This window comes from Orussus abietinus, unplaced genomic scaffold, assembly GCF_000612105.2.
Source record: "Orussus abietinus isolate OABI.00-Male unplaced genomic scaffold, Oabi_2.0 scaffold246, whole genome shotgun sequence".
NCBI classification, from domain to species: domain Eukaryota; kingdom Metazoa; phylum Arthropoda; class Insecta; order Hymenoptera; family Orussidae; genus Orussus; species Orussus abietinus.
In genome coordinates, this window is record NW_019394446.1 from 90,274 (window position 1) to 115,634 (window position 25,361).

The 25,361-nt window shown below is 39.6% G+C and overlaps 1 protein-coding gene and 1 non-coding gene across 3 annotated transcripts; both read left to right on the forward strand.

Annotated features, from left to right (window-relative positions):
* The first annotated feature begins 6,229 nt into the window (after nucleotides 1-6,229).
* Nucleotides 6,230-24,712, forward strand: LOC105696015 (ATP-dependent RNA helicase p62). 2 transcript variants are annotated; one of them, XM_012418136.2, is made up of 8 exons: nucleotides 6,230-6,308; nucleotides 6,432-6,523; nucleotides 9,061-9,099; nucleotides 10,993-12,042; nucleotides 12,681-12,859; nucleotides 13,345-13,404; nucleotides 18,684-18,926; nucleotides 22,658-24,712. In XM_012418136.2, coding segments are annotated over exons 2-8 (1,674 nt in total). In that variant the 5' UTR covers nucleotides 6,230-6,308; nucleotides 6,432-6,521; the 3' UTR covers nucleotides 22,759-24,712. The 2 variants fall into 2 exon arrangements, with proteins under 2 accessions (XP_012273559.1, XP_012273560.1); XM_012418137.2 differs by lacking the exon at nucleotides 9,061-9,099.
* LOC111673969 lies at nucleotides 10,763-10,905 on the forward strand. Its single transcript, XR_002762189.1, has one exon. It is a non-coding gene; the product is annotated as a small nucleolar RNA SNORA57 (small nucleolar RNA).
* Nucleotides 24,713-25,361: the final 649 nt, after the last annotated feature.

Sequence of the window (25,361 nt, forward strand, 5' to 3'; positions counted from 1 at the left end):
GGAAATGCAGTTCGTATCTAAGAATTGCCGTTCTACATTCGGATTCTCTTCTGTTGGTTTTTTTCAGTACATGGGCGAGCCAGTCATCATCTTCGCTTAAGGTGAAGTGAAACACGTCGAGGAACTTGATCGACGTCAATAAAGAAGATTTTTCTAAATACCTACGTTGTCGACGTTCGTTTTTATATCGACAACTGTGTCGAATTATATTGGGTATTGTACCAAATGGCATACTCCACCTGTCGTTTTCGTACAATAATTATAAAGAAATTGAATATAACTCCAGAAATCCTCTAGATTCATGCTTTCTGGGGCCCAAATTGACTGCAGAGGGACTCCCTGCGCCATCTGTGATTACCAGGTCAATTAAATTTTCACTTCGAGACCTCGTATTACCATCGTTTTGGCATAGAAGCGCATACAACACTTTTCTTGCCTTTATCCCGTTCAAATGCGAGTTTATCAATTACCAGAGTGTTCTAAATTGTCGTAAAATTGTCTTGACCCTTTCGTTTCTCATATCAGAACCTTCGATAATTGTATATTGATCGAAATGTGAGAGCTCGACGCCATTTTGGTTCTGGTCTGGGCTAAGTTAAACAATTTTATGCAGAAATCTAAATTTTAAATGTGTCAGGACAATTCTTAGATGATCAGGAGTGATGTGTTAAAGTTTCGGACAGTTTGGTCTAATACCCTTAAAAAAAGTGTTGTATTCGAATCGACTGATTTGAAGGGGGTTTCACTTCACCTTAAATTGCGCGCAACCGCACCAGCCACAGTCGAGCCATAAACTTAGGAATATAGAGACATAGCATAAAGTACAGTCTTAGACAAGGAAAGTGAAGCCAAATTGCGGGGGGATTTGGTGCCTGAATCGGATTGGTTAAATTTATGCGCATGCTCAGTACCGCTAATTATCATTTGTAAATACGGTAAACAACTTTAATACCTGTGAAATGTAATTTTCGTATTATTACTTCCAAGCGTCTTTTTTTTTCAATTTTGAAAGTCCGACCTGTTCTTACGGGACGGTATAATATAGTGCACCATTTTACTTTTATAAAAACTATTTTTTTATAACCTCACAAAAATACATAACTACTTACCACGTTTATCATAACCTACTTCGAACGCATTTTACGTCATTACGCTTGCGCAGAACATTAGCTAATCAAAGTTAAGTACCAAACCCGTCACCCTCCCCTCAGTAGCTCCCCCCCCCCCCCCCCCGGCATTTGCTGTCACCATATTCCTATGCTATGGGTCAAGCGCCGCCATCACCGCGCCCGCGCACTCGAGCGACTCCGAAACGCCTCGGAGACGCCGAACCGGCCGGAGAGGATACACATTTCGGCGAGGACGCGAGAGAGCGACGTCCACTGGACTCCGTCGATGGTTTCCTCTTGTCCGCACTGCCCTCTCCGGCCGTGCAGCGTACTGGCAGCGGGAGCAGCGCGGAATTTGAATCGCCTGAGGGGCAGTATGGATTTCCTAAAGAAAATAAATATTTATAAACAAAAACAATTAAAAAAAATTATTTAAGTATTATTGTGGAGTGTCCCTGACCCACCTAACGTAGTTTTTTTAATAAAACATGTTCTATTAAATGTTAACAAGTTTCTTAGCGATTCAATTGTTCACCGAACCGAAGTTAGAATATTATCTTAGCTTAAAAAATATATAGTATCTAAATATATATACAGTGAAATACCGTAGGAAAATTTACGATGCATCACCTTTCGGAGATAGGAACGAAATCGTGATTTCATGTCTCTTATATATTTACGTTCTACACCATTCTTCGTATTCCTTGAATAAATGGATACCTGTAAATCATTAAATGAGCATGTAAATGAGCACCCGTAAACATAAGAAAGACTTTCCTTTTCCGAGTTTATTATAAACACAAATCGGAGTAACTCTTATGAATTGACTTCATTCGAAATAGGTATCCAAAACGTAAAACCCCATATCCATTTCATATTTGAAATAAGAACAATAAAGTATTATGGATTTCCAATTTTAAATAGATTTTGAATCTATTTGCGCTTGAAATTAAATACTTCCAGAGAAATGAGAATATTAGAAAAGAATCGATCAGAATGATACTTATTCTATCAACTGAATCAACTCTCGAAAAAGTTAAACAACACGAGTAACTCGAAATAGCCACATTGGCAAAAACTAATGAAATTAACTTGTTTACTTGCATTTTAAATACAAATACAAGTCATAAAATTACGTGTCCGAAAAAGGCATGGACAACGAAGGGTTAATATTACGACTAGATGGCATAGTTAATTCGAGACGACATTTTTCGTGGAGGAATGATCCTCCATTCCGTCTGTTAATTACTTGATCACGGTCGCTGCAAAATGAAAATCCGCCTTGTAAGCCGCGGAAGGAAGGGACGATAAGGCCCGAGGGTGAACGACTGCAAGCGAGAACGCCGTCGGGATGGGACGAGACCGTAACCCGGGGTAGAGAGACAGACTTCCTAGCCGGAGTGTAAACATTGATGCTAATCCGATTATCGGGAGCCGATACCGAGACTCTCACAACAGGGAGTGGAAGGCCCGAGGTAGGAGTTTTGAGAGTGGTAGAGGAAGCCCGGGGCCTATGCGACCCGTTGGAGTCAGAGAGAACGCCACGTCTAGGACCCTCGAGCCCCGAGCCGGCCCCGACGAAGGGAAACTTATTTTTGGTCTCCTTCCCTTTTCCCTCAATGTGTCACGTTTGTCAGAAAATTCATATAACGAAATATTGGCCATTTAAATTTACTTTGAGGTGGTACAGGGCTGTTCGACCGTCGTGAAATATGCTATAACTTGTTTACATATAATATCATATTGTAAGAATGTCAATTCCTTCAATTTGTATTATTTTAAACTACGGAACTCTGAAATTTCATCATTTTTCAGTTTCCACGTGGTTTATAAATTTGCATGTCTTAATAAAGCAGGGACGACGAAAAGTTAGAGTTACGAGTGGACGGCATAGTTTATTCGGGACGACAGTTCTCGCTTAGGAATCGATCCTCCTTTCCCTCTGTCAATTATTTGATCGCAGTCGTCGCAAAATGGCAATCCACCTTGCGAGCCATGGAAGGAAGGGGCGATAAGGCCTGCGGGTGAACGAGTCCGAGTGAGAACGCCGTCGGGAGACATAAGACCCGCAAGAGAGGAAGGGAGAACGCCGTTCCGGAAGGATCGAAGCCGTAGCCCGGGGTAGAAAGAGAGTCTTCATCGCTGGCGCGAAAACATTGACAATAATCCGCTTATCGGGGAACCGACATCGAGACACTCGCAATAGGGGGTGGAAGGCCCGAGACTGGAGTTTTGAGAGAGGTAGTGGAATTCCGAGGCCTTTGTGACCCGAAGGAGTAGATTGCAGTATATTTCGTAGCATGAATTTTCTGCCAAACATGACACGCGTAGCGGAAGGGAAGAAGAACGGGGATGTAGTTCCGAAAAGCGCATAACTTTTGAATAATTTGAATCTTCGTATATCTACGTATTTTGACGCGCTGATTACGAATATGATGGTGAAAATTGACAAAAATGTCTTCAAAGTAAAATCAGTTTTTAATAATTTTTCGCCTTACATTATTTTGATTAATATTGTTCAATAAAGATAACCGATAAAAATAAAAAGTGTAACTGTTGAATAAAATCGATTCTTTATGTTCTATACATTTTTGTTCGAAAACTGTCATTTATCGAGAAAAATGAGATACATTCCTAAAACAGGTAATTAGTACAACTTATCTAAACGACCTCGACCATTACTTGCGTGGACTGAAGGCTTCGACCACCTCGAACCCCAAGGTATATAAAGTAACCTGACCTGACCACCCCCCCCCCCCGGCTTTAGCTCGTTTACTGTTTGAAGATTTCCCACAGTTAATTACACTTTTGTAATTGAGGAATGTATCCCATTTTTCTCTAAAAGTGTCGGCTGTGGAGAAAAAAATGAATATAACGTAAAAGATGCATTTTTTTCGAGAACAACTTTTATCTAGGAAACATTTTTCTCTCATACCTGTGCTAAGGAGAAATAATGTCAAAATGTGCAAAAATTATTAACAATCATTTTCATCTTGAAAATGACACTGCGCCAATTTCCACTATCATATTAACAATCAATGGGTCAAGATAAGTAAGTATAAGAAGTTCTTAATTACTCAGAGGCATGCCCTTCCGGAACTTCACCCAAAAACGGTAAGCCATCCGAACAGCGAAAGTCCATCGACACTCAACTTCGGCGGTAACACGAGGACAGAGGATCGGTGGGGTAAGTGGACTGCATACTTGTCTCTATATCCGCCCTAGTGGCCGTGTGTCCGAGTAAGATAGCCGAGTGAGATAGATCAAATATGATGCGCTATACTTAGAAATTGAAAGATAGACTCATGCGGCCGGGTTTCAGTCCCTGACCAGGAATAGGCGACCCTTCGTCGGGGCCGGCTAGGCTCGGCCGCCGGCTCAGGGCTCGAGGGTCCTAGACGTGGCGTTCTCTCTTACTCCTACGGGTCGCATAGGCCCCGGACTTCCTCTACCACTCTCAAAATTCCTGTCTCGGGCCTTCCACTCATTGTTGTGGGCGTCTCGGTATCGGCTTCCGATAATCGGATTAGCATCAATGTTTACACGCCGGCGAGAAAGACTCTCGCTCTACTCCGGGCTGCGGTCTCGCCCCAACCGGAGCTCCATTCTCCATTGCTCTCTCGCGGATCTAATGCCTCCCGACGGCGTTCTCGCTTGCAGTCGTTCGCCCTCGGCCTTATCGCCCCTTCCTTCCGCGGCTTGCAAGGCGGATTGTCATGTTGCAGCGATCGTGATCAAGTAACTAACAGAGGGAATGGAGGATCAATTCCTCCACGAAAAATGTTGTCTCGAATTAACTATGCCATCTAGTCGTAATGTTAACCCTTCGTTCTCCGTGCCTTTTTCGGACACGTAATTTCGGACTTGCATTTGTATTTAAAATGCAAATAAACAATTTAATCTCATCTGTTTTTGCCAATGTGGCTATTTCGAGTTACGCATGGTGTTTAACTTTTTCGAGAGTTGATTCAGTTGATAGAACAAGTATCATTCTGATCGGTTCTTTTCTAATATTCTCAATATCTCTGGAAGTATTTAATTTCAAACGCAAATAGATTCAAAATCTATTTAAAATTGGAAATCCATAATAGTTTATTGTTCTTATTTCAAATATGAAATGGATATGGGGTTTTACGTTTTGGATACCTATTTCGAATGAAATCAATTCATAAGAGTTACTCCGATTTGCGTTTATAAAAAACTCGGATAAGAAAAGTCTTTCTTATGTTTACGGGTGCTCATTTACACGCTCATTTAATGATTTACAGGTGTTCATTTATTCGAGGGATACGAAGAATGGTGTAGAACATAAATATATAAGAGACATGAAATCACGATTTCGTTTCTATGTCCGATAGTTGATGCATCGTAAATTTTCCTACGGTATTTCACTATATATATATTTAGAAACTATTTCTTTTAAGCTAAGATAATATTCTAACTTCGGTTCAGTGGATAGAACAATTGAATCGCTAAGAAACTTGTTAAGATTTAATAGAACATGTTTTATTATATTCTTTATAAAATTCTGTAAATTATCATTTAACAAAAACTACGTTAGGTGGGTCAAGGACGCTCCACAATAATACTAAAATAATTTTCATTAATTGTTAAATATTTATTTCTTTAGGAAACCCATTCTGCCCCTCGAGCGATTCGATTTCCGCGCTGCTCCCGCCGCTGGTACGCTGCGCGGCCGGAGAGGGCAGTGCGGACAGGAGGAAACCATCGATGGAATCCAGTGTAGAAACGGTGCGCACGGATTGGTTAACGTGGAAGTGGAATAGTATGAAGGTCTCCCATCGTTTCATCTTTCTCACATAAATGGTTACTAAACTGCGTGAGACAAGGATGCAATGCATCTAAATCTACTTCTCTTTGAAAAAAATTTGCCGTTTACGTTTAAGCGTGGCAAGCATTCCAGTTTACTATATGTACATATCAGTGATTGTAATTTACGCCGAGGAAATTGATGGCTTGCGAAGAACAGTCGCCCAACTTGCCGCCATTTTCAGATCTCAGTCTCCCGAGCGCTCCTTCCCATTCACCGTCTTGTAAAATCATTACTCCTGCGCAGAGCGCCAACCAGAGGTCACTACGCAGCCCCTGGCCCCCCACTATCGCAAATCCGGGTGACGTTTGGTGAGTCACATCCGGCATCTCCGCGACTCGGCCTTTCCGTCCCTAACAGCGGCAGAGGTAAGTCACGCTGCGCGTCGCTCCTCAAATATCCCAGAAATTTGCGAAATATCCTTCGAAAAGCGTCTCGCCATCCTCGCAGTGAAGCTGTCGCCTTACTTGTCTCGTCTTGTTACGTTTTAGAGACCTTTAGCCGCTGAATTGGCAGACGCAAGCAAGACTTGTTGGAAAGATCATTTAGGGATCGGGAAAGCATTTCAAGCAGAACCAACCATGTAAGTATCACGGAATTATTTATCTCTAGCTGCCGCGTGTGGATTTTGAAGCGAGGCACGTGTTAATTTTCTCGATTTCGAGTGTTTTTCGTGAAATAACGGTACCCTTTGTCCTTTGGCGAGCGCAATTGCTGGAAGGCCGCCATCTTTGTCCTTGGCCGTCGTTTCTAGTCGATTCTAGATGCCTCTTCTGCGCGTGCCTCGGTTTATTGACCCGCGCCCGTTTCTTGACGCTGCTGCGGATTTTACTAGCCCGGCCTAGCAACGCGAGGGTTTTCAACATTTATTAACGGGGCTTCCCTTCGTTGTTACTTTTGTCGACCATTCGAGCACTTGTCGCTCGTGCCCGCTCATGTAATCTGCACGCGCGATGTGCAATGGAATTTTCCGCTTTCGCGAATCTGGGACGAAACGTTTCGCATACGAATTGTGCAAAACGTTATACGAATTATTATATTCTTTGTTTCCATTATCTTCGATTTTTAATAATGCAGTGGAGTTCATTCGTTACAATGCATTTAAAAATGTAAAGTATTTGGGAAACATGATTAACTAAAAATGGTTAATTGTTGGATTGCATAATAATGCATATTTAATTTCCTTTTTGTTTCAAGAAAATTAAGACAAATAAATGTCAAGATACAGCAGTTAGCAAATGTAGATAAATAGGATAAATGTTACAAGATAACGTGTAGTTAGTTTCCTTTTTTTACTTAAAACGGATTAAAATGTTTAAAAACATTTAGTAGGGATATGAATGATTATAACAGGTGAATATACTATTAAATAATGTAGTTTAAACATGAAATTGTAACATTTGGAGTGTATTGAGTAGGAATTTCTAGTGAAAAAATGTTTTAGCATTTGATTACTCTTTTCCTTTGTAGTAATTGTGCTTGAGTACATGTGATTGCATCATTAATAAACACATGTATCATTGATATGGTACACTATATCTAGTACAAATAATTTAGTATTGTATGTTCTTAAGTAGATATGAGGGGATGAAATTATAAATAATATAGTCTATCATCTCTAATAGTGCATTTTATAAAAAATTGGGAGAGATGTAGGTAGATTAACTGTTTGGTTCTTTATCGATATGCCAAGTATTAGGCATACGTGTAGAAATATTGTTACTAATTGTAATTGAACTTGTATTTATTTTCATATAGTTTTAGAAACAGAAATTATTCAGGCTTAAAGTAATTTATTATTTGTTGAACGTTTTCATGAAATGTGTACGTACGATTAGCAATCGGTTTTTAAATATACATAATATGTAACAAATATTTAAAGATTACAAATGTAAAGGGTTTAAAAATGTTTAAATGGTTCTTTTGAGTGAGTGAATATTGAGGAAAACAAAATATTTACTAAGAATTTAGTGTACATACATGGATAACTGATGTGGGTTTGGAAACATTTAGGAACTAAAGAAGTATAAAAATTAGAAATAGAATCAGTTTGCTATTTGATAAAGGCTTTTAAGAAAATTGGATAGAATCATAAAGGTGTGTGACTGTGATATTTAAAGATATAAACATTGCCGAGATATTCTGTGTAAACTATTACTAATGTGAATGTTGAGAAAGTTTGCTTTTTTTTTTTTGGAAGGGAAGACTATCTGATTGAGCAGTCACTGATTATTGTACTGAAAATTACTAGCTGCTTTCCTTGAGAGTATCGTATAAAACCAGCATTCAAGGTTTTAACTTTCAGCTCGTATTATACCATAGTCTGCTGTGCTATAATGTATTCCAGTCTCATAGTGATGTGTTTTGTTTTAAGAAAGTTGTAAGGCGCAATGCTTTTTTTAAATCAAAGTTCAATTACAACAGTTCAGTGCTTTTATACAAGTTACAAGTTATTAATAATTTCTCAACTTGTAGAACAAATAGTTCATATAGCCTTTTCTGAAAGATTATGCATTAATCTTTCATTTCATAGAAATGTTATTGGTAGTGATTAAAAGTAACTAATGCCTATATACTATGCTTTAACGTTTGATTTAATATACATTGCACATCATACTGACATTTCATATTTTTTTATCAAGAAAATTATAAGCTTATGTACAAATACTTATTGTCACAACATATTACATATAGCCCCGATGGTAAAATAGAAGAATCCTCAAAACGTTTCTTTCGCTGTTAAATATTGATTGTCTATGTATTTTTTAATCCGCAGATGTCAAGAAACATCCAATTGATGCTACCTTTGGTGTTGATATTTCAGTTTATTTAAAAATTCTTTGAAGCCTCGTGTATAGTATCAATTGTTAAAAGAATATACCAAGTCGGTAATATTATTCTGTCAGAGTAGTCATTCTTCATATTGAATTGGTTTTCTCCTAAATTTCAATCCAGAGATATCAAGGTTTTTATTTTAAGAATTCAGGAAGTTTACATGGATAACTAATTTTCTTTGTTACGAGGATACCTTGAGGGCTATGACTAAGGCTTCTCGGTACTCTAACCATCGCAAGCGATCATAGGCGAGTGATAATAGTTGAGATTTATTTCCATTTCAAGGCTGCGCCCACTTACAGGTGTACTTGGGGCTTTGCGTCGGTTAGTATTAAAGTTCAGATTGTGTTTTCTTGTAATACAGGGGTGGGCAAAGCTCGTTTCTTGCGTACCACTGCATCATGAGAAAGCTCCTATTTGCACCAGGTAGCCTAACTTAAAAACGTTGGAATCATAGGCTATGCTTTTAAATAGTTTCTTTCTTTCTTATTTCACATTTTTCTGTGTCAATCAAATTTCATTAATTTTATTCATTGTACTTGAGCGCACAGTTTGCCCCCCATGTATTATACAACCTAAGCATAGTGTATTACAGCTTGTAGAAACGTTTGAATTGTGACACTAATATCAATGAATTTCATTTAAGGTGGCATCGTATCTATTAATGGTGTTAAAACTACCCATTTTTTAAACAAATGCAGGAAACATTAAACTACATTTAATCCTTTGCGGTCGTATGTCTACTCTCAGCCACCAAATTTCTTTTGATCTTGGGAAAATGCGACCGCAAAGGGTTAAATACAATTTAAGCACGTTATTATAACCATACCAGGCCCATACGTACCCAGAAAACTTTCAGATACGTATTAATATCATTATTTATTATCTTATATAAAACACTGAGTTATGCTCCATTGTAAAGAACCATACTTTGGAGTATGTCAGAAGTTTGTAAAAAATTTCAAGCAGACGGATTATTCCAGAGTATTCTGTCTTTGGAAGGATCATGATGAGTACTTGTTCAGAAATAATTTTTTTCATTAATTTCCGATACCATTCAATAGTTATAAAAAATCTTATTATTAACACGTTGATTGCCACGTCACCCATATTTGGGTGACATACCAGTCAAATAAAATGCGCGCGGCAGTCAACGTGTTAAAGTATGGAAAATTTGGGGAAAAAATCTTCATAGATAAGTGTAATTCTGGATAATTATGCTTCTACACAATTGTTAGTAGCCACTGTAGTTATGTATTCTATCAACTTGTATACAAAGTGAACAATGCAGACTAAAACTTGAGATACCTCACAACAAAGCTTAGAAAATGGTTTTAAAATTTCAAAACAATTTTAACATAAAGTGATAATATGTACCTAAAAGTATGGATAATAACAAACTGTATTTACAATTTCTGTTTCATTTTTTGTCTGTATCTGTCAGAAAAACGGGTATTTTAACACCATCAGTAGATATGAATCCCCTTTAGTAACAGTTATGCCAGCAAGTGTGCTCGTTTCTTGCATTTTAAGAAGGGTATAGCGTATTTGTAAGCAGTGCTGTTAAGCTTGGGATAAAAAAAAAATGTGTTTTCATGAATTCTTTCCAATTTCATGTAATTTGTTTTTTTACTTGATTTACCGTACTAAATTATGCGTTTAAATAATGTTACTACTATTAAAAAAATCTTACCAAAATTAGATGTAGATGATTATAAGAACCTTAATGCAACAAAGTGTTGTGTTCCATTTTTCAATTCCAGTATTTAAATTGCACTTTTAAGTTTGAGTTTGATAATGACTTGTTACGAGCAAAGTATACATTCCAAGCCTTGGGCGCTGCTTGCACTCGAAACGTTTTGCTCGATATCCTTGGTCTAACTCATCTGAAAGAGGCCATATAAAACATTGGCAGATGCAATGTTCTTCATTAATGAAGTCACTTTTTGTGTTCAATAAAATAAGTCAACAAAATACCGATCGAACCCCTCTCATTTTGGCATGCCTGTGCCTAGAATCTCGGCAGAGCATAAATGCTTGTGGGAGGTAGATTAAAAAGATCTGTGAACTAATGCCTTCGGTGTCCACACACATTATGTCTGGATTCCATCCTCAAAGTTCACTACAAAATTCATTTGAAGCATTCCTCGAAGTTAAATGCTCGAGTCAGAAAGTAAACGTGCAAATTTTAACGAAAAGCTTTCACTCTATTTTCAGGACTTACGGTGTTTCGTCCGGTGGTTACCGTAATGGAGGAAGTCGAGGAATCAGTGGTCAGAGGAATGGCTTTGGGGGAGGTGGTGGAGGAGCAGGACGGTTCGGCAACCGAGGCACTATGGGTGGCGGAGGTGGAGGACCAGGTCGTAACATGCGAGGAGGCAACGGAGTCGGAGTAGGTAGCAACCTTCGCAAGCCCAACTGGGAGTACGAGAACTTGAAGCCCTTCAAGAAGGACTTCTACGTGCCCCACCCGAACGTCCAGACCCGTCATCCTAGGGAGGTGGACATCTACCGAGAGGAGAAGCAAATCACCCTGAAGGGCGAAAAGGTTCCCAACCCAATCCAGTTCTTCGAGGAGGGCAACTTCCCCGACTATGTGATGCAGGGCATTCGCAAGCAGGGCTTTTCAGAGCCCACTGCCATTCAGGCCCAGGGTTGGCCGATCGCCATGTCGGGGCAGAACATGGTGGGCATCGCCCAGACTGGCTCAGGAAAGACCTTGGGCTACATTCTACCAGCGATCGTGCACATCAACAGCCAGCAGCCTCTCAACCGAGGAGATGGCCCGATAGCCCTGGTGCTCGCTCCCACCAGGGAGCTGGCGCAGCAGATCCAGACCGTGGCCAATGACTTTGGATCGCTGTCTTATGTTAGGAACACCTGCATCTTTGGTGGGGCCCCCAAGGCCTCGCAGGCTCGAGATCTGGAACGTGGCGTGGAGATTTGCATTGCTACTCCGGGCAGACTCATCGACTTCCTCGAAAGAGGCACCACGAATCTCCGTAGGTGCACCTACTTGGTCCTTGACGAGGCGGACCGCATGCTAGACATGGGATTCGAGCCACAGATCAGAAAGATCATTGAGCAGATCAGACCAGACAGACAAGTGCTCATGTGGTCCGCCACTTGGCCTAAGGAGGTTAGGAATCTTGCTGAAGAATATCTTACCAACTACACCCAGCTCAATATTGGTTCTCTCAGCCTTGCTGCCAATCACAATATTCTTCAGATCGTCGATGTTTGCCAAGAAAACGAGAAGGAATCCAAGTAAGTTAACTTATCCTGATATGACGCTTTTTTTTAATTTTTATGAACTGAAATTTATAGGGACCGTTCATTGGCAATGGTTTAAATTTAAAGAAATGCCCTTTTTTCAGTTAAGGGGCTTAATTTAAAGTAAATTCAAATTATTATAAGTGAGGTATTTTTAATCTATGATAGGAAAAGATTCAATGCTGACTCCATAATTATTAAAACAAAGCTGTTATGTTAAACAAAACTAAACAAAAACAGTGTATTCTAATCCAATTGTGTTTATATATTGGAAGGTATCCATAAATGCTGTTTGATCAAGGTTTAGAGTTCTCTAAATTGCTAGATTATTTGTGCCTACAACTATTTTACAATGTTCCATAATAATTTTTGAGTACATCAAGTTATAGCAAAACAATAAGCATACATCGAAAGGTCGAATAATTTGTTTCTTAAGCTGAGATAAGCTAAAAAAATTTGGATTTAAAAATTTTTTTAATTTTCAATACTTATGATGATATGTTCTTTATGATACTTTGTGATTTTGACTATACACTTTTCTCTAAGAAGATCTGACTGTTCTAGAACAAATGCTTTAACATTTGAATGGATAAACCGTTTATTAACCTGTACGTTTTCTTTCCTATTTGCAGATTGGGTAACCTTCTGCAGGAGATCGGTAACGTTAACGAAGACGGAGGAAAAACGATCATTTTTGTGGAAACCAAGAAGAAAGTAGAAAACATCACGAGGAACATTCGTCGCTATGGTTGGCCCGCAGTGTGTATGCACGGGGACAAATCGCAACAGGAACGTGATCATGTTCTCAGAGGTAGAGGATTTCTTTTGGTCTCCTTTCCTTCACAGATTTAATAGTTCTGTAATAAATTCAGTTTTACACATAATAGCTAATTCTAGTTTTTCTCATGATACGAGAATTCTCCATCGGAGAGTCTTATAACCTCCAAGTCGAGATTACACACCAACTATGTACCTGTTTTTAACTGAAGATTTGTTTCAATCAATGTTAAACTCTATGCATTTTGTTCGTATGGACCAATAAGAGAAAATAACCACTGGAAAAAAGAGGGTATTATTTATTGAATTAATCGTTTAACTGCTTATCTATGAGCTATCGATATAGTAGACTGTTAAATCAATTGTGTCAGTAAAGGGTTAATTAATAAAATAGCGTTTATAAAGTGCATGCTTAGCTTAAATTCCTTTCCAGATATTTAACATTTAATTTAACTATATTATAAATGAATTACTGAAGGGATAAAGGATTTTAATTGTGTTGTAATTTTTCTGTTACAGAGTTTAGGAACAAGAAAGGTTCGATTCTTGTAGCAACAGACGTTGCTGCTCGTGGACTGGGTAAGTTGTCTACAGAAACAGGGTTAGGTTTCAGTGCATACTCGCAAAGTTTAGTTTGGTACGATGAAAGATCGAAGGCCAGGTGACGTGTCGGGGGTTCGACTGGGCCAGGTCAGGGGACTTAGGATGAGTGGCGATGTAGCACAGACTGGTAATATGAAGGTGATGCCTCACTAGTGGAAATCCAAGAGCCAAATACGTTAATTCCTTTTTTCTTTCTCCATACGTTCAATCGGTACGGAACATCCATTCGATTTGATACACCACTGTTACTGCGAAGGATAAAAACCATAAGTTTCCAGAGCACGAACGGTTTCACGATGTCCAATCTTGATGTTCGCTGTCACGATACTCTGTGCAAGAGGCTTTTTGATGCATTGAAACCTCTGTGATGAGAAAGTGTTGCGAATGCTGGGTGAGGACTTCGAAAAGACCTCATCGAGACCTGGGGATTAAAGTAGATTATTTATTTTTATATACTTTTACTTGCTTGGTAAATAAATGTGGAAGATCTAATCGTTTCGATGCACCTCTATCAAGCCAAAGGATAGAACTGGTTATCGTAGTGGTCTGAACTTTGCATAAGCAGTTGTGCCTCTGCGTAAGGGCTTCGGTAAACTGAGGTTTCAGTGTACTTTGAAGTGTTACGATAAATGACACTCACTGCAAGTGCTGGTTGAGGCCTTTCGTAAGGAAAAAGGTGTATTCTTGCAGTCGAAGTACTCCCAGCAGGAAAAGGTGACCATGCTACCTTTCGGCTTAACTCCGAAGCCTGCAATTTCGGGACCTTGAACATTCTCAAACTTCGCATAAGCTTGCAGCCTGTGCAATAGAAGGCATTAGTTTGTTGGTTCGAAGAACTGAGTCACTCCGTTCATTTTCCTTCATTCCCCCCCCCCCCCACTTATACGAAAACTGAGCCCGCAGTCCTGAATTCTGCTAGGTTTTTTATTTTTCATACACTTGCTTGAAATTATTTAAACGTTTAATTTAGTTTCTATAAAGTTGATTTAAGTTAGAGAATTACGGTTGGGTAAACAACAATCATAATAAACATAATCGAGAAATTCGATGTGATTACAATTATTCGTTACGACTGTAGTGAATTTGATGTTTACTGAATGGTCAAAAGGAAAATTGAATGAAATAATATCAAAGTGCATAGTTTTATTTGTTAAGGGGATGTCAAAGTGGCATCCGTACAGTCAATCGATTATAAAACTTTTCTCTGAACTGGCTGTGCTGAATTGTTTCAAACTTTTCAACGTGAATGTGGAGGCTGTAAGGAAGGTCTTGACATTCATGACATTTTATTTTTTATAACATTGTAAAAATACCTTGGAACAAATTTTTAACAAATTGAAATATGAGTTTCAGGACCTTACTTGTACCCTCCACATTTATATTGTAAAGTTTGAATCGATTTGGTACACTCAGTTCGGAGAAAAGTTCCGTGATTGAGAACTGTTTGACGCCACTTTCACATCACCTTAATCAGAAAGTGTTTATGCAATCAAAATTGTAGCCAAATATCGATTAGGAATATTATGCGTTTTCCTTGTCTCTGATGTCAAAATTCAATATGGCCGATCTGGCATTACTGAATTCTTAACATTTTTTTTTTGTTATTAAAAATGATGGTGCATTCAGAGGAGACAACTGTTGAGTGATCGGTTAGCGCTCATCTGCTGAATGGGTACGTTTACTCAACATATTTACTGATCAGACCATTCTGATCGCCATTTTCAGCAGAAAATCGCAACATGTTCCCAACTCATCCATAACTGTTTTTCCCTCTGAATGCACCCATTGTATTCAGTACGCTGGAAAATTGCATTGATCCAAATTGTATGATGCACTGATTTATTTGAACAAAAATGAAATAAGATGGTACTCAAGCAATTTGTTTAAATATTTGTTAACTTGAATATAAAATAAGTTACTGAAAGGAATGTTGAATGTAATTAGTTTAGCAAATTAACAACAATTTTGGGATTGACCCGGAATATTTAATTATCAAAATAAGGAGTGCATCAATATACACATGTACGTACCAGCTCAAGGATTAATAATCGATGGCAATTTAATTCAGTCTTTCATAGTATTATAGTAGTACTTCCTTAGTTTTAAGTTGACTCACTTAAATAATAAGTTTTGCTAATGCCGGGAGACCAACTCACAGCAGACGAACATAAACGATCTTGAATTCTACGATTTACATGACATTGCAATTATTCTTCAAAACTGAATTCACAAAGACCTAAAACGATTAACAAGAACGAAGTTTGTTAACGGTAATACATAAACAGGCCAATGCCACTGCCAAGGGTCTTGATTTCATAAAGTAAAGTAATTACGTTTATAATGTTTTAAGTACCAAGGATTCGTTTGAAGAAAACTTACTTGAAATAAGAAATTATTTGACGAACCTAACGGAATAATATCAAGACAATAAATTAACTAACTATTACACTTATAGTTACTGACATTTCTATCATGGACAGAGAAATACATCGACTTATCCCAACTATCGAACCAACTAATGCCACTTTGAATTAAACTACTAACAACAAATTGTATTATATATATAAAGCAATCTAATGCAGTCTATAAGACGCCAAGATCCCTCATGCGAAGGGCTTGTGCTGAACGATTGAGAACTGTGATCCTTCGACTTTCCGTTCTGTCTCTCCGGTCGATTCGCAAAGGCTCCCCGGGGAGTCTCTGCGAGGGCTTAATCTTTAGCGATCTTAAGTGTGGGCATCTTGTAATTTATGTTAATCAGTCTGGTTGTCCTTTGTTTCAGAGGCACATGGTGCACAGTCTGGTGTTGAGTGTGCAATGAGCGTAGAGTCCAGTCGTAGTAAAATGCTGAGAGGCCATCGCTCACTCACTCCGCTGTGTTCTAGAAAAGAGATGATATATGCAAGCGATATTACTTGACTTGAGGAAGTGTCGTGTGCCTAGAGAAACGAAAACAAAACACGAACGTGGAAACGCAAAAAATGTATATATATTTATATATATATATATGCAGTACACGTGTCTAGGAAAGAAATGTCAAGCGAAGCATATAACCTAATGTGCCTCTGCGTACTCACCTGTGTACCACATGTACCTCATGTATCTTGTCGACGGACTGTCCGAATCCTTGGCAAGTTTCGTCGACTGTGTGGTGCAAGGGTGTGATGATCGTCCTTCGTGCTGGTTGGCTAAGGGAGATATATTCGACTCCGGTTAGCACGTGACACTCCGGTGACACGTCGTGTGCTACACCGAGTAACCAACGTCAACTCCATAGTCAACTTACCACAGCCGGTGCGAGAGACAACTGGTCAGTCATTGACTTTGCTACTATCGCTACTCGATGGGGACGAGATCTCACTGTAGGACCGATTTGACACTAGCGACCCTCTCGATACAGAGTTTGGAACGCTACCAGGGTTTGTATTAGTGTTTTCATGGCGCCTGTAAAAGGGAGGAAATTGTCACGCTTCAGGGGCGGTATTAACTCGGAGGGATGTCAGGGTTGGAGGTTATGTCGATCGAGATTTACCGGTTAACCCGTGTATCTAGGCGGAATAAAGTAGCATAGGGAGGTCTCATGGTTGGATAATTTCACGTTTTTTGAGGTTGACATATATTACGTAAACTACGTGGTTTACTGTAAAAAAATAGTAGAAAAACAATAAATTACGTTTCCAATATGGAGGGTATCGCAGATGTGCGGATATATACGGTTTCCGCTATGTTATAAACGTCTTTTAACACATATATCACGTAAATACTTTTGAGGAATAATAAAATAATTCAATGTTTATTCTCAAAATTGTTTAGAATTTTACGTTTCCAATATGGTGGATGCCGCAGATGTATTATATGTATCCGCCAGGTTATAAACGTTTTTTATCTAATACGTAACCACGTCAGTATTTTTAAGGAATAAATAACTTAGCGCTCACGTTTAAAATTCTTTCGACTTAACCCTGTTTAGTATCAAATTTCTAACTGGATTTATCATTTTCTATTTAGAAATAAAAGAATGTAACATACTTCGCGCTTGCGTAGATAATTAGAAAGATATACGTTGTTATGTACGCGTAAAAAATCACGTATATTACGTAACGTATTATACCTATCCAACCCTGGGAACTCCCACTAAAGGGGATTTTTCCAGATCATTCTGATCCCGTGTTTCTTGCCAAATTAACCGACGGTGACACTAGCGATCCTTGCGGAAAAATTGTGTAACTCGATTATGCAACATGGCGGCGATTAGAATGTGCCAGATGTGGTACAGATGCAAAAGTCGGCGCGTGTCGCTTTTATTTATTAATATTTGGAAGATGTTTACTTAACGATACTTATTACTAATTTAATAAACTTATTACTAATAAGTATCATGGAGGTTAAATGGTTTGTGATTATCATGTAAGTATTTTTTGACAGCCATTCGTAAAAATTTTAAAGTATTGGTTTCTTTCGCAAGAGCCGCTAGTGTCACCGTTGACTAACTTGATAAGGAAATATAGGGTTAGTTTTATGTGGAAGTGATAGTTGGTCATGCTACTTCTTTTGTTTTGTTGTCGTTTATCACTTACTCTAACCGGATTTACAAGGAGGAAAAGTTTCGTTAACGGGATGTGCAAAGAATACGCGATTGGGTTAAGTTCGGTCACATTTGCAGGCAGCCAAATTCGATATCCACTTTGCGCCATGTCTGGGTAGGAAGTTCAAATTACGGCGGTTTGCAGGGTCGTTTTGACGTAAGAGATTAGGAGATACAATACGAGACCAAGAACCTTGTCGAGGCCTTGCGAAAACATCTCGGATGGTTTCGCTGTCACCGAAGGGGGTTAACTTCGATTTTTGTACCACTGTTTGCTATGACATTTCTTCTGATTCTTTGGTTCTCTTTTATTTAATCTTGCGAATTATTTGCGAATAATGTCTGTGTATAGACATTTCGCAAACAAGTCCCTTTGTAAATGAAATTGTCTGTCGATTCTCCTGTTCCGTGTTCCGAAAAGAGGGAGGATCAACGCCGACAAGATGAATTCTTTATTGTTATATGTCGGACATGACAGAACAAGCGTTGAAAGCTTTTTAAAATACTCCTGTTGGTTAATGAAATACTTTTGGCTCTCATTGCATTCCTTGACCTCCACGATCCAGGTTTCTGGACTTGGGGAGGGGTATCGATTCATTGAGGGCCATTTGAAAAATTAACACCTGAACGATATGATGGAACATGTGCTATAACAGAATTCTTCTCTTAGACGTCGACGATGTCAAGTACGTTATCAACTTCGACTATCCCTCATCGTCGGAGGACTACATCCACAGGATTGGTAGGACTGGGCGATGCCAGAGCACTGGCACCAGCTACGCATTTTTCACGCCGCAGAACAGCCGACAGGCTAAGGATCTCATTAACGTTCTCCAAGAGGCTAACCAGGTTGTCAACCCGAAACTCTCCGAACTGGCTGCGAGGGGTGGTGGTGGCGGCTACGGTGGACGTAGTAAGTATTCATCGAAGAAGAAGCGTATCGTTACGCTTTTCCCTCGTTTCTGACATTTAGACGGACATACTAATGTTAAATGGTTAAGGTGAAGTGAAACCCCCTTCAAATCAGTCGATTCGAATACAACACTTTTTTTAAGGGTATTGAACCAAACTATCCGAAATTTTGAAACATGACTCGTGATCATCTAAGAGTTATCCTGACACATTAAATATTTGGATTTTTTTTTAAATTGTTTAACTTAACCCAGACCAAAACCAAAATGGCGTTAAGCTCTCATATTTCGATCAATCTACAATTATAAAAGGCTCTGATATGAGAAACGAAATGGTCAGGATAATATTACGACAATTTAGAACACTCTGGTAATCGATAAACTCGAATTTGAACGAGATAAAGGCAAAAAAAGTGTAGAGTGTAGAAAAAGTTCTATGCCAAAACGATGGTAATATGAGGTCTCGGAGTGAAAATTTAATTGACCTACTAATCACAGATGGCGCAGGGGGTTCCTCTGCAGTCAATTTGAGCCCCAGAAAGCATGAATCCAGAGGACTTCTAGAGTTATATTCAATTTCTTTATAATTATTGTACGAAAACGACAGGTGGAGTATGCCATTTGGTACAATACCCAATATAATTCGACACAGCTGTCGATATAAAAACGAACGTCGACAACGTAGGCATTTAGAAAAATCTTCTTTATCAACGTCGATCAAGTTCCTCAACGTGTTTCACTTCACCTTAAATGGTTAAGGTGACGTGAAACCTATCGAGAACTTTAATCTACGTCGGTAAAAAAAAGATTCATGTAATTGGGATAATAATCTTCGTTGCGACAGTTGTACGTATATTAACGTTTTTCTCACGTATTGATTGTACAGACTGGTACAGTCCAGATGTCGTTTCTGTGCTATAATTATATTGAGATCGATGTAAACCTTGAGAAATCACCATGGATTCATGATTTTCGATACTGTAATTGACTGCCAGAGTGCCACCCTGCGCTATCTGTGATTTCAGTGCCAACTAAATTTCCTCTCTGAGACTTTGTGTTACCATCGTTTTAGCACAGAAGCGCATAAGACACTTTTTTTGCCTTTATTCCGTTCAAATGCGAGTTTCTCGATTACTAAAGTGTTCTAAATTATTGTTCCGACACTATCGTTTTTTATATCACAGCCTTCAATAAATGTATTGGTCGAAATTATGAGAGCTCGACGCCATTTTGGTTCTGGTCAAGGGTTAGTCAACAGGTATTTTTTTTTTCAGAAATTCAAATTTTGAAAGTGTCAGAATATTTCCTAGATGCTCACAAGTCCTGTATCAACGTTTCAGACAGTCCGGTCTAATACGCTTTAAAAAAAGTGTTATTCGAATCGACTGATTTGAGAGGGGGATTTCACTTCACCTTAAATAATCTGTTTTACTTTCTAAAATTACCTTAACTTTCTGTTACCGACTTGCCATTCTCCTGGAATCGGGTACACTTTGATAATAAAATCATAATCTTTCAGCCTCTATAAATTCTCCATTTTGAGTTATTGAACGTCTTTGCCCGACTCTCTCTGAAGACAAATTTTGGATGCATGTGAAGCAGATGTAAAGCGCAGCCATTTTCAGGCCGGTGACGACTGCACATGCGCTCTTTGCGAGTGAATACACAAAAACTTTACATTCGATAAGCGATGGCAATGTGCTACCATCTCGCATCTGAAGCCGAAATCTGCATCTTATACTTTATAAAATTACTGCTCTACGTGCTTTTGAAGGCCTCGTTTTCAAAAAGAGTCGGACAAAAGTTATCGTGCATATCGCGGTAAGGTACTTTTGTCTCGCGTGAGTGGCAAAATTTACACCTCTAAAAATGATATTTACGCCCTTCTGTACGATGCACTATTTTTAACGCAAATTTTCTGTAGAACGCGAAATAATGTAGTCTCGTAGAATGTATTTTTTATGACTTTTTATTCACTTTTTAATCCTTTCGATATGATCATGCCTTTTCTCGGTATGTTTCCGCTCTACGGATCGATCGCGACAAACGCGTTCACCATAGTCAAAAAGACAAATAGAGAAAAGAAAGATGCATAGTAAAAAAAAAATTCAATTAGAGTGATGAATCAGTGGAAAATTTTAACGGTTGACGATGATCATCCGTAGTATCTGAAAGATTAAGCCCACTTTAATCAATAATTTCGCAACTTATTAGCCCCCTCAAGGTGATGTCAAATTCAGTCTATATATATCAGGAACTCTAATTGTTTGTGAATGTATTCCCCGAATTGGATGTACCGATTCGTTTCAAAATTCACCACGTGAATATAGAGGCCCTAAAGTAGGTCTTGAAACTCACGAATTTTCATTTTTCATCAAAAATTGATTTAATTATCATTGACTAGACCCGCATGGCGTGGTACGTGCACGTTTTCGATGTTTTACGCTTCTTGGAGATTTGTAATCGAAAATTAAGAGTTTCATCACCTACTTCGAACAATTCAGAATACCGTAGAAATAGAATATTACAGAGTCAGTTGTGAAAATATGGAAAATACTTTCACCAACGATTGCAAGAGATTGTTGGCTTGTCTCGGGGCTAACACGTGTCTGTAGAGCGAAAATATAGTTGCAGCTGGATATCATAGATGGCGACGTTAGTCTTAAACAATGGTTAGAATAATAAATTCACGGAATTTCGACAGTTTTACATTGATCTCTTCATTATTACTTTGCTGAAAATGTCATATGGAACGCTTCGGTTCATATAATTATCAACGTAGACTGTAAAAGACTTCAACATAAATATAAATGTTGGTAACGTGACGCGCCAGTTTATATTACCATTTGAGTATTCAAAATGACGTTACCAACAAAAAGGGTATAGATGAATTTTAATTTATCGACGTCGAATGAATTTCTCAGCGCCTTTCGTTATCACCTTAAGGTGAAGTGAAACACGTCGAGGAACTAGATCGACGTCGATAAAGAAGATTTTTCTAAATGCCTACGTTGTCGACGTTCGTTTTTATATCGATAGCTGTGTCGAATTATATTGGGTATTGTACCAAGTGGCATACTCCACTTGTCGCTTTCGTACAATAATTATAAAGAAATTGAATATAACTCCAGAAATCCTCTGGATTCATGCTTTCCGGGGCCCAAATTGACTGCAGAGGGACCCCCTGCGCCATCTGTGATTACCAGGTCAATTAAATTTTCACTCCGAGACCTCGTATTACCATCGTTTTGGCATAGAAGCGCATACAACACTTTTTTTGCCTTTATCCCGTTCAAATGCGAGTTTATCGATTACCAGAGTGTTCTAAATTGTCGTAAAATTGTTCTGACCCTTTCGTTTCTCATATCATAGCCTTCGATAATTGTATATTGATTGAAATGTGAAAGCTCGACGTCATTTTGGTTTTAGTCTGGGCTAAGTTAAAAAATTGTATGCAAAAATCTAAATTTTAAATGTGTCAGGACAATTCTTAGATGATCAGGAGTGATGTGTCAAAGTTTCGGACAGTTTGGTCTAATACCCTTAAAAAAAAGTGTTGTATTCGAATCGACTGATTTGAAGGGGGTTTCACTTCACCTTAATTCGCGTACAGCAGAAATGTGGAAATGTAGGTGGATCTTGAGAAGATGCAGGGCCATCGCGCTATTTCTCTTCCGAGAAAATGGTTCCAAGAGAAAAGAGCGCGTCCTAATTTCGTTGCTCGCTTTTCCAGACCGTTGGGGCTATGGCGGTGGACGCGGTAGGGAGAACTCCTTCGCCGGCGTGCACAAGCGCTTCGACACTGGACGCAACAGCTATAACAACTACAGTTGATTCGGCGGAGTACTCGCTGCCGATGGTCGTGGTATCGCGCGAAACGCGACCCCCTGGGGTCCGGATCCGACTCGCCATCCGTAGGAAATGAAGAAAGAAGAAAAGAAAAGAAGAAAAACGCAAAAAAGGCGCGCGACCCGAGTCGGACAGTAACCAAGGATCATCCACGCCGTTGTGTCCCTTCCTTTTCTCTCTCTCTTTTTCTATTTAATATCCTGCCCCGGGAGCTCTCTTCTATCCACGCGCGCGCGCACAGAGGGGGAAGAACGAAAGCACGGCCGAGTATTAAATACACCAGCCCCGCGTGTTTCGGTGACAAAAAGGAGCGAGGAATCGCCTCCTCCGCAACTGGATGCTGGCGAGGATTTGCGACCGATCAAGTACAAAACAAAAAAGAAAGAAAAAAAAAGAAGGATGGGAAAGGGAGAAGCGTGCATCCCTCCGAGGGCGAAGGAAAAGTCCGCGGTGGAATTCTCGATTCCTCTCCCGAGAGAATGTGTTTTTAGCAAATCGCGAGTCTCTTCCTCGGGGCTGCGCGCGTTTTTACCCTGGGATTAAATGTGTTATGTGTACGTGGATTGGTAGGACCGTCGAGTACCTGTAGAGAAGGTATCAGAGATACGGCGGAAGAGAGTATGTGTGTATGTGCGAGAGCGTGCCGCCCCGCCGCGAGGACGACGCGGTGCGCGGGATCTTTCCGATCCCGGAACTCGTGGCTTAGAAAGCGTCGACAAAAGAGTCGATTCGGATCTTCGGGTGTTCGGGCGGGACGCCCGAGAGAGAGAAGGTACTCTCGTGAACTTTCAGTATTCATTCCAAGGATCAAATGGAATGGCCCGGGCAGCGGCCCCGGTCGGCGGTCGCCTGGTTTCGACCCTGGAGCTTACAGAAATCGAGGAGGTGTATTATGGTACATTTCGAGGGTTCGGAGACGATTAAACAAAAAGAATAATCTTCCCCTGCCAAGCCTTTCCGGAAGTATGCGCACTGCGAATCGAGCGAAATTTAAGCGATAACGTAAATGAAAAATATGAAGGAATTGATTCCTTACTTTCAATGAGAAATTTGTTCTATTTGTGGCATCACTAGAGATGTGATAAATGCTACACGTTGTAAACCTGAGCGGTAAGAACCAGGAATGTTTACAGGTGGAAGATATCTTTTTGATCAACGATTATAACTCGTATTGAAAGCGCTGGTTCTCGTCCGATCATCAAAGTTGAACAACATTAGGCGCGGTCAATACTTGGATGGGTTTAATGTATAGAATCGCCGCGTAGCGAAGATAAATTAACGCAACTTTCGAGATTTTGAATGTTACCGAAGGTGTCCAGATATGATACCGCAGGCTAAAGTACGCCCTAGATGGCGCTGCGGATCGCTTCCGTTGAGCACTCTTCGAGTACCATTTTTGTCTCTTATATTTGTATGCGCTCCATGGGTGGCGATCACGTGACTCCCCGGATCAGCTGAGTGACGGAGGGTCAGGTGGTCGATTGACACGACTCACGTGATCCGAGATCGGCCGATCGTTCTTCGACCGGGGCTTGACAAGTTCCGCGGGCAGTTTTCTACAGCTCCGGTTTGTAACGATTAAATGAATTTTCTGTTTCTTTGATATAATCCGTAGCTTGTGCAGACCCTTGTTACACCGGAAAACAAAAAAAAAAAGCGAACGTTGCGTAACTCGGAACTCGCGGGGGATATCCTTCGGATACGTTCGGCGGCGCCGCCGGATTTTGATTTTTCACCCTTAACGATTCGTCGGTCCGCGGAACATTTCGAGATTAATGTAATAATCGGAATCCGTAGTCGGTCTGGGCAAGTCGGTTATTTAGTTTTCCCGTTTCCGTGCCGTGTGCAGCATTTTATGCAGATTCTAGCGTGCACACCTATAGCGATGTATGTCACGATTTACAGTACCAAGAATAAAAAAAGAATTGAAAGCCAGGTGGATATGGCGTGTTTATTCCCCCTCGATTTTACTCCGTGGGTCAGTTTTCGAGCCTTCTTTCATACCGGACACTGTTGGATGATACGATCGTAGAACTGTTCCGTCTTGGTAATATTTTCGAGGTTTTGGCCACTGCTGTGTCTACAACTGAGATTCATAGTTTCGTTATATTACTTTCAATGAGGTTGAAACAGCTGTACAATTTTGTTTTTTTCTGAAGTAATGGATTTTTATTTTTAATTCTAACGTCTCAAGGCATATCTTTGTTTTCTGTATTTGAAATATATTCATATATGTTTTTTAGGACACACGTATGCATCTGCACCGAAGTGTAGCAGTGACCAAATTCTCGACGCTTGTAAATGCTTAATAGCACCTTATGATATCAGGATTATAGTAAACAAATCGAGTTGTTCTGCGCCTGCGATACGTTCTTATCGATAAATATAGTGCTACCGAAGGTTCGATGACGAACGTTCAACTAAATTTCAGTATTCACTTAAATATTAAGTAGTCCGAATGCCTTCGATCGCTGTAAGATTGTGACCACGTGGTCTCTCCGATCAGCTGATTTTATCGGGAGGCATTTACCACGTGACCTTCGCGTCAGCTGATTTCGACCTTAGATCATGTATACCTATATCTCGCA